Source organism: Mus caroli, chromosome 1 (genome assembly GCF_900094665.2).
Source record: "Mus caroli chromosome 1, CAROLI_EIJ_v1.1, whole genome shotgun sequence".
Classification (NCBI taxonomy): Eukaryota; Metazoa; Chordata; class Mammalia; order Rodentia; family Muridae; genus Mus; species Mus caroli.
The window spans coordinates 146,587,101-146,597,197 of record NC_034570.1 but is presented as its reverse complement, the minus strand read 5'-3'; the positions used below and the strand labels follow the sequence as shown (position 1 = coordinate 146,597,197).

At 40.0% G+C, this 10,097-nt stretch overlaps 1 protein-coding gene across 6 annotated transcripts in view; it reads left to right on the top strand.

Moving 5' to 3' along the window:
• The window catches only part of Cep350 (centrosomal protein 350), a 131,746-nt gene that overhangs the window by 93,273 nt on the left and 28,376 nt on the right, over positions 1-10,097 (top strand). For all 6 annotated transcript variants that reach the window (XM_021177416.1, XM_029481954.1, XM_021177402.2 and 3 more), the window contains 2 exons: positions 3,442-3,647; positions 7,096-7,240. In XM_021177416.1, coding sequence (XP_021033075.1) covers positions 3,442-3,647; positions 7,096-7,240 — 351 coding nt within the window. The remainder of the gene's footprint in view (positions 1-3,441; positions 3,648-7,095; positions 7,241-10,097) is intronic.

Below are 10,097 nucleotides of genomic sequence, written 5' to 3'. Positions count from 1 at the left end.
GAAGGGAAGGGAAGGGAAGGGAAGGGAAGGGAAGGGAAAGGGGAAGGAAGGGGAAGGAAAGGAAAAAATGTGTTCAAGGTATCATTTTACCTAACTGATAGAAGCATGGCTAGTTGTTTGTTTGTTTGTTTGTTTGTTACTTAGTATTTCTATTATAAACAGTGTCATAGGTATCTTTAGCATAGTTAGGTAGAGTGTGTATATAGATGCATACATCGTGTGTGTACTTATAAATACAGCAGGTTTCAGACTCTTTGCTTAACCAAAATGTTTATCTTTGATGTTATCTGTTCTGTTCTGAACACTGCTGGTTGCAGCCCATTGCTCATGCCTATGAGTTAGCACTCACAGGTGGGAAGTGTCCCGGCAGAGCAGGTCTCAGATGGTTTTGGCTCAGGACCTCTTTATACTTGTCGAAATTGTTGAGAACCACAAAGCACTTTTGTTCATGTGTCTGCAGATGTGCTTATACATATCTATATTTACCACATTAGGAATTATAACTGGAAAAAAAGGTTTAAGCATTAACAATTTTGGGGATTGGGGGTTTAACTCAGTGTTAGAGCAAGGTTCAGTTGTGTTTTGTTTTTTGAGCCACGGTTTCTCTGTATAGCTTTGGCTGTCCTGGTGTAGACCAGGCTGGCCTCCAACTCACAGGGATCCTCCTGCTCTGCCTTCTAACTGCTGTGATTAAAAGTGTGTGTCACCAACAGCTAGCTTAGATTCAGTTCTTAGTTTTAGAAACCAAAGAGAGAGAGAGAAAGATGGGGGAGGGGGCAGACTTTTACAAAAAGACACCCACCCACCCCCCAACCAAGGAAACTAAATATTAACTTACTTTTAAAAGAAGTAACAAATGGGGAGGGAAACAGCTGGTAGAGTGTTTACCCAGCAGTCATACAGGAAAATCTGGGCCAGTTGTCAGCACCACAGACCCAGTCATGGAAGGTGGAGGCAGGAGGATCAGAGATTCAAGGTCATCTGGATTACATATTGAGTTTGAGGCCAGCCTAGGCTACATGAGACCCTTTCTTAAAGATAAAATTGGAAAAAAAAATAAACATTGCCCTAATAACTTAAAAAATGTAAAATAGACTTTCCCCCAAAAGAGAATTGTTTAACAGTTTAGCAAGTAATTTCAATGTCTGACTGAGTAAAATGAATTGTATTCTTATATCTGTTTCTATATTCAATTTGTGACAGTGTTTTTGGGTACACATACACATGGATATGTAAAAGATACACTTCAACTAGCTGTATATCATAATAAGACTATTGGAAATAGAAAACAAACCTCCATTTCTATTAGTGGTGTATTTATATATTCCAGTAATCAGCATGTGTATTTGCATATTTTACCATGCTCAATTAAATACAAAAAAAAAAATGTAGCTGTGCAAATGAACATATAAGTAAATCACAGGTGGCCACAAGTGGTTTGGCCATTCCTTTTCTAGACCATTTCAAAACATGTGAAGTTAAATAATCTAGCAACAAATGATGTATAAAGAAAGCCAAAAGTTTTCTTGTGGTCTCTCCCCAGCTTCAGCTGGAAGGTAAATTAAAAATAGCTTCCCTCGTTAAAGCTGTTCATTAGGAACTGTTGGACATGAGTGTGCAGCATGTGACTAGGTCAGTGGAGGAAAGCTTTCTCAGAGCTGCCCTTTAGCTCATCAAGAGTAGCCAGCTTTTGAGTTTGGACTACTTAATAAGGTAAAGATGATATAAGCAACAGGGTCAGGAAAAAAATAACAGAAGCCAAAAGCAGTCAGCATGAGTTCATTGCAGCAGCGAAAGCTCACTCTAAGCACAGCGGAGTCACATATTTAAATGTCCATGGCTGACAGACCTTTGGAAACAGCCAAGCAGAACCCTAAGGAAATCACTAACAACTTGACTGTGGCCACCAACAGTTACCTTCACAATGGAGTCTGCAGGGAGCCTTTTTCTTGCAGCTACTCACTTCCAAAAGGAAGTCTTCTGCAGAAGTCCAGTGGGGCACAGTGACATCCAGGGAGGTGGGCTTTCAGCTCATGGGATCTAACTGGGTGACAAGCACGGTACTGTTTAGGTAAGAACTTTATTATCTAGTAATAGGGAGCTTAAAACGTTAAAAGTAGGAACATGACAAGCAGGAGTTCAAGAAATTTACCTTCCTTTCATAGAGTACTGTTCAATAAACAAATGTTCTTGAACTTTTCTGAAACCTTCATTTTTAGAATAATGTACCAAAACAGTAAGTTTTTTCTCAACAAATCAAAGGGTTTTTTTTTTTTCAAAGTTGAAATGGGAAATTAAGCAATAATGATTTTAAAATTTAAGGTTACTATCATCTTGTGTATATGTGTGTATGGTGTTTTAGGACATGTGAGGTTATTACCATTGTGTATGTGTATGGTGTGTTAGTACGTGTGAATGCAGCTCTAGCGTACCATAATGCAGGTGTGGCGGCCAGAGGACAACTTTGGGGAGTTGTTTTCCTTTCTTCTGTATATTCTGAGGATCAAACTCAGGTTATCAGACTGGAGTGACAAGCACTTTTACCCTCTGAGCCATCTCTCTGGCTATAGTGACAATGACTCTTAAGTTCTCTAAAGGGAGACATTGTTACAGAATAGATTAAAGAAGTAGTTCACTGTTTGCTATGCTCTTGTCATTGTGCAGTGATGTACTCCAATAGTCGCACAATGCCACGAAGTCCCTTACAGGAACTTGCGTGCTATGTAATTGTGACAGCTCAGGTTCCAACAGTGGCAAGTTTATTTGGATTTTGTTAAGCTTAATTTCCCATGAATTTCTTAATTGCCCAAGAGGACTTTATGACGTGACACTGTTTTGTATGCACGTGTGTTATCTAGTTGGGCAACCTCTTGAGGTTTAACTAGTACTATTGAGGAACTGAATGTGTATGCATGTGCGTGCCTGCCTGTCTGTGTGCCTGCGTGCATGTGTGTACACAGTAGTGTGTGTGTGTGTGTGTGTGTGCCTTGCACATGCATGTGGCAGGCAGTCTCACTCAAACATTCTGTAGTGTACCTCACTGCATGAATATGGCACATTTGGGCTTCTCTCAGCATGGAAAAAGTTGGCTGTATATGCTAAGACTTCTCTGGAATATAGCCTAGCAGCAGCAGTTTTCGGTCATAAAATATTTGTTTCATCTTTTCAAAAAGCACTAAAATACTTTCCAAAGTGACTGAAGCAGTTTCCAATTTGTGAGTTATAACTGCTGTACAGCCTCATATTTAGTCAGCCATCATCACTGGCTATACATGATGAACATCATGTTCTCTGATGGTGTCCGCCAAAATTGCTAATGAACAGACTTTATTAGAAAATGTTAAATAATGTGGTTTTACACTGAAAACAAGTCTAAATGTAACAAGTTTACTTCTTCATTGACAAAGATTGGACAGTTTTTGTTTCACCCTGTGTTTCTAGGAATCGCAAGTGAAGAGGGGTCACCGATGCCTTCGTACTCTCCACGGAACAGTGAAAGTTGTGTTCCAGAAGAGCTCGGCAGTCCTGACTTATGTGCTCCTTCTGAGTCTAGGGTACAGGCACAGTCTGGGAGTCCAGATCATAGTATACTTACTGAGGAAATGGTTTTCTCACAGGAACTGGAATCTACCTCTCCTAGTAAACATGTGAGTTAATGACTATTTATATCTTAAAACTTCTTTAGAAAAAAAACCAATGTGTTAAGAAGGTATTCCTAATAGTTATATTATTCCTGTTAAGGGCAGCAGTGACACCCATGCTCATTACATGCAGGATTTAACATTTGGAGAGAAATAAAGCTTTTAAAAGGCTTATATTTAGAAGTATATGAATTTAACTTTAGTAGCAGTCAAAATTATACTCTGTCAAGTATAATAATATTAAAGAGATAGTACCTTAATTAGAGTTACTAATGCTGTAATGAACACCATGACCAAAAGAAAGTTGGGAGGAAAGGGTTTATTTGGCTTACATTTCCAAATCACTGTTCACCATCTAAGGAAGGCAGAGCAGGAACTCACACAGGGCAGGAACCTGGAGGCCGGAGCTGATGCAGAGGCCATGGAGGGTGCTGCTTACTGGCTTGATCCACCTGCTTTCTTTCTGAGCTCAGGGTGGCACCAGTGAGCTGGGGCCTTCCCCATGAGCACTAATTAAGAAAATGCCCTACAAACTTCATACAGCACTGTCTTATGGAGGCCTTTTCTCAGTTGAGGTTCCCTCCTCTCGGATGATTCTAGGTTGTGTCAAGTGGACATAAAAACCATTTAACATGGGAAGGGACTTTTAAAGTCTGTAAGAGGAGCAGTAAGCCGGCTCAGTGGGTGGGTGAAAGGGTGTTAACCTCAGCTTGACAAGACGGCCTGGCTTTGATTCTCAGGATAGAGACAGCAAACTCTCATACTCCCACAAGTTTTCCTCTGACTAGCATGTGGTGTGTGTGTGTGCGCGTGCGCGCACATGCTTGTGCACGAATATACATAAACACACACAGACACACAGAGTAATGAAGATTATTTGTGCGAACATGACAAGTTATTTTGCAAAACTGCTTTGTCTTAGAAAGCATAAACTCTTTAAAACATACAAAGTGTCTTTGCTATGATTGAGTTAGTAATTGCTAGTTCATAATCAGGATAAGAGTGATGTTATATTGCTTTAAAATATCTGAAATGAATTGTTTTCAATTATTACACTGGGCATTATTAGAATAATAATATTCTTCTGTATTTCATAGAAAGATAAAAACTCAAAACTTGCCTGTTTTTAAAACTGATTTCTACAAGATTAAGACATCAGCATAGCAATATGAAACACTAACAAATGTAACAATAAAGCTTTTTACTGAAGAAAGTTACATATGTGCTAGTGTGCATGTTTCTGCATGTAAAAGTCAGAAGACACTGGTAGGAGTCAGTGCTCCCCTAAACCACATGGGCTCCGGCAGTTGAGCTCAAGCTGTAGGACGGCAACAAGTGCTTGACTCTGCTTAGCCATGTGACAGGCCCTATTAAAACCTCCTTAATTTAAAAAATATGGATAGAAACATCTATGGCTAGAATTTTGTTTTAAAATTGTTATTTTATGTATATGGGTGTCTGGCTAGCATGTGTGTCTCTGCACCATTTGTGTGCCTGGTACCCAAGGAAACCATAAGAGGACATTGGCTCCTGAAACTGGAGTTACAAATGGTAATGAGCCACCATGTGGGTACTAGGATTTGAATCTAGGTTCTCTGCAAGAGCATCACTAGTCTTCAGAATGAGAACCTGGCTTAAATTATATATAATACGGAATATATAGACTATATATAAACTTAATATAATTATAATGAATTATAATTAAAATATAATGAACCCAGTATTCTTATGCTAATCAAGAAATTGCATTAAAGAAGAAAAAGAAAAGGGTTTCATTTTTTATTCACTTAATATCCTGATTGCTGCCCCTACTCCTAGTCACACCTCCCACAATCCCTCTCACACTCCCCTTCTCCTCTGAGAGGATGGAGTCCCCCCTGGGTCTCACCCAGTTCTGGAACATTAAGTCTCTGCAGAGCTAGGCACATCCTCTTCCACTGAGGCCAAACAAGGCAGCCCAGCTAGAAGAACATAAACCCATAGCCAGGCAACAGCTTTTAGGATAGCCTTCTGCACTAGTTGTTGGGGATCCACATGAAGACCAAGCTGCACATCTGCTAAATATGTGTGGGGAGGCCTAGGTCCAGCCCGTGTATGTTCTTTGTTTGCTGGTTGGACTCTTAGAGCTCCAAGGGTCTAAGTCAGTTGACTCTATTGGTCTTCCTGTGGAGTTCCTATCCCCTTCTGGGCCCTCAATCCTTCCCCAGCTCTTCATAAAAGTCCCCAGCCTTCATCCATTGTTTGGCTGTGAGTCTCTGCATCTGTCTGATTCAGCTGCTAGGTGGAGCCTCTCTGAAGACAGCCATACTAGACTCCTGCGTGCAAGTATAACAGAGTAACATTAGTAGTGTCAGGGATTGGTGTTTGCTCATGGGGTGGGTCTCTAGTTGGGCTGCTTATTGGTTGGTCATTCACTCAGTCTCTGCTCCATTTCTTGTAGACAGGATAGATTTTTGGGTTGAAAGTTTTGTGGGTGAGTTGGTGTCCCTAATTGCTCCATTGGGTTTCCTGCCTGGCTACAGGAGGTGGCCTCTTTAGGTTCCATATCCCCAATGCTATGAGTTTCAGCTAGGGTCACCCCCATTGATTCTTAGGTGCCTCCCCTATCCCAGGTCTCTGTCTCATCCTCTAGATGACTCCCACCCCTGCCAGGTGGAGATTTCCATTCATTCTCATGGCCATTTGGCCATCCCTCATATCTTTCCCCACACCTGATCCTGACCCCCCACCTCAATCCCCTCTCCCATCCAGTTCCCTTCCTCAATCTTCATCCTACAAGTATTATATTCCCTCCTCATTTGGGCCTTCCTTCTTGTTTACCTTCTCTGGGTCTGTGGAGTGTAGCATGGGTATCCTGTATCTTATGGATAATACCCACTTATAAGTGAGTATATACCATGTGTGTCCTTTTGGGTCTGGGTTACCTCACTCAGGATGATATTCTCAAGTTCTATCCATTTGCCCGCAAAATTCATGATGTCTTTGTTTTAATAGCTGAATAATATTCCTTTAGGTAGATGTACCACATTTTCTTTATCCATTCTTCAGTTGAGGGACATCTAGGTTGTTTCTAATAATGTTTTTTAAACTTCTTTTTTTTACCTTTTGTAAATTTATAAAATAGTGCTAAAATTTAATGTATTCAATTATTATATAAATTATTAAATTTAATGTTTATTTGATATGAAAATGTTATACTTTAAAAAAGAGCACTTGCTGATCTTGCAGAGAACCAGGTTCAGTTCCCAGCACCCACATGGCAGTAACTGTAGTTGCAGGGGATTCCACAGTCTTTGCTGCCTCCATAGGCACTAGCTGTGCTCATAGTGCACCGCCATACAGGGAATAAATAAATACATTTTAAATTGTTATCTTTACTTAGTTGTATCTCAGATTTAAATATAAGTTCAGTTGTATGACAAAATAATTCCTGTTTGTCTTTCTGTTTGAACAGTCACCTCCCAAAAGTTGCTTATCTATGTCAAAGCAAGAATCTAGCAAAGCAAGTCACAGGACTGAAGGACACTGTCATCTGCCTGTCAAGTCTCACCAACCCTGTTACAGTTGGTCAGATGAGTCACTGTCTATGACACAGTCAGGTAAGGCTACAGTGAGTTTCTTCTTTTGTTTTTGAATTCTCTTAAGCTTTGTCTGACCACATGCTAGCACTCGGTTATCCTCTGTTGCTTTGTATGGCCAAGATTAATTCATATAGCACAGTGGTTATCATTGATAATTATATCCTTGATTCCACAAATTGTAACTAATTTTATCCTCTTGTGTTAGTAGACATTTATTTCTCCAAACATTTCTTTCCATCTGTCCATGTCCGACAGTGATTGTGTGTTTCTACAGTATTCTGGACTTCAGTGTGCCATATGTGCACAGCACAGCTGGTAGATCAGCTGGCTCACCAGGTCTGGATTGAACTCCTGGTGGCAGGTTCTGTTTTCTTAACATTTGTAACACCAATGCCCCATAGGTACTGTTGATTGCTGCATGTGTGGGTGTTTATTAATTTTTTTCAATGAGTTATTAGTAACCATGAGGTAAGAAGGTTGTGGGACAGGATAGCACAAATCTCAAAGGAGCCATGCAGAGAAACAGAAGCCTATGGATGGCAATAGGAGCATTCTGGGTTTTTAGACCTCTCCTTGATCATGTCTCAGTTGGAAGTTGATTTGAAAGACTGAGTAGCTTCTACCTTGCAAGGCGTCAGGGGTTTGTTGGTCTTGAGAAGCATAGCTAAAGGGAAAGGGTTGTGATTATTAGAATTATGAGGAAATGAATGCAATATCGAGTATTGCCATTTGAGCTCATTCTTTTTTTTTTTTTTTTTTTCCCCCCTTGGACAGGGTTTCTCTGTGTAGCCTTGGCTGTCCTGGAACTCACTTTGTAGACCAGGCTGGCCTCAAACTCAGAAATCCGCCTGCCTCTGCCTCCAGAGTGCTGGGATTAAAGGCGTGTGCCACCATGCCCGGCTGAGCTCATTCTTAATTTCAAAGACATTAGTGTTTTGTTTTGTTGTTTTGTTTTGGAGGATTTTGTTGTTGTTTTGGGTTTTTTTTTCTTTTAAAGAAAAAATGGTTTAGTTGTTTCTATGAGAGGAAGTGGACTGGGCAAGTCGTTTAATCAGGGAAGTACTTTTTGCAAGTATGAAGACCTCAGTTCGGTTCCTAGAACCCACGTGTAAAGGAAACAGGCATGTAATGTTATAATGTAACATGTAATAATAATAATGTAACATGTAACGATGTAGCATATAATAATAATAATGTAACATGTTATAATGTAACATGTAATGTTGTAATGTCATGTAATGTTGTAATGTTATGGAATATTGTAATGTTAGTCCAGGGCAAGTAGAGATCGGCAAGTGCTTGGGGCTTGTTGGCCAGCCAGTCTAGACATGGTGTGGGGAGAAACCATGTCTCAGAAAACAAGTTGGATGTGCCTGAAGAAAAACACGCAAGGTTGAATCCTGGCCTCCACCAAGCACATCCATGTATAACTGCACACATATGACCCCCCCACACACACACACACAATTTTTAAAAGGTAGATAATACACCATAATTGAACTGTTTTCCTTGTGATTGGTTATCTAGAGGTTCTTAAATGTTCACAGTTTTAAAAATATATTGATTCAAAATCATGTGGAGAGCAAAGTTTACATGTGGTCTCCTACATTTAACAAGGTAACATCTCAACTTTAAAGGCACATAAATAACTCTTGAGGGTTTTGTTTATTGTTGTTTTGTTTTGTTTTCAAGTCAGGATCTCACTATGTAGCTCTGGTTATCCTAGAATTCACTATATAGATCAGGCTAGACTCAGACTCATGGAGATCAGCCTGCTTCTGCCTCCCGAGTACTGAGATTAAAGCTGTGTACCACTACACCTGGCTTAACTCTGTTTTTTGAGACAGATCTCATGCAGGCCCGGCTGGCCTCCTCCTACCGTCCCAGGGCTGGAACGACAGGCATGTGCCACCACTCTTTGCTTAGAAGCATGGAACTACTCAGGCCAGAAAAGTCGATGTTAGGAAAGATGATTAATTTTACCCAGACTACAGCAAATGAATAAAAGCCCCAAGTGCTTAGAGGTTTTAACCTAAAACCACTTATTTTCTTCAGAAGTTAAGAGGAAGCCCATGAAGATGATGCTCAGATGCCCTCCTCCTGACACTGCTGGTTTTAGGACGTTACGTCAGTGCTTAGAGATCATGGGAACTTGGCTTTTCTTTGGAGCCCAGATATTGGGTTCACACCATTTTAAAGAGACAGTACTCTTTCTGCATTTCAATGGTTTCTTAGGTAACTTAATCTGAGATAACCTAGTCTCGGGATGCAACAGTGCACATCTGAGTCTGAGGTTTCCAGGATGAAAGTAATGAGTGTATGGGAATGCCATCAGTGTGTGATTCTAAGAGGTGTGGGAAAACTCACTTGTGTACTGTGGTATTTCTGTGTGCAGTGAAGTAAGCAGTGGCTTTGAATGCTGCCTCTGTAGGACGGGTTATAATGCGCTGCCTCCCTGTGCTATTGCCATGACTAGGCCTCTAATATGCAGAAGTAAAGTACTGGGGAGAGACAAGTTCTCATCAGGTTTACTTTAGTACTTGTAAAGCCTTCAAAGCAACAGTAGGGCATTTCTCTTTATTGTATGTGACAATAAGACTTCAGTTAATGATTCACATTCAAAAATATAAAATTCTATTTTATCCTAATTTGACTTTAAAAATATAACAACATGTATTAATATCTAAGAAGGACAATTATATGAACATCTTGCTACCAGAAGTAAATTTTTACAGAAAGTACAAATTTCACTAACATAAAAATTTAAACTTTAACTATGTATCTAGCTAAGATATGGTTTTTCAAAATGTACTTGCAGTTTCAAATAGTGAGCTGACAGGATTGCTCAGTAGTTTAGGATCCTTGCTTCCTAGAC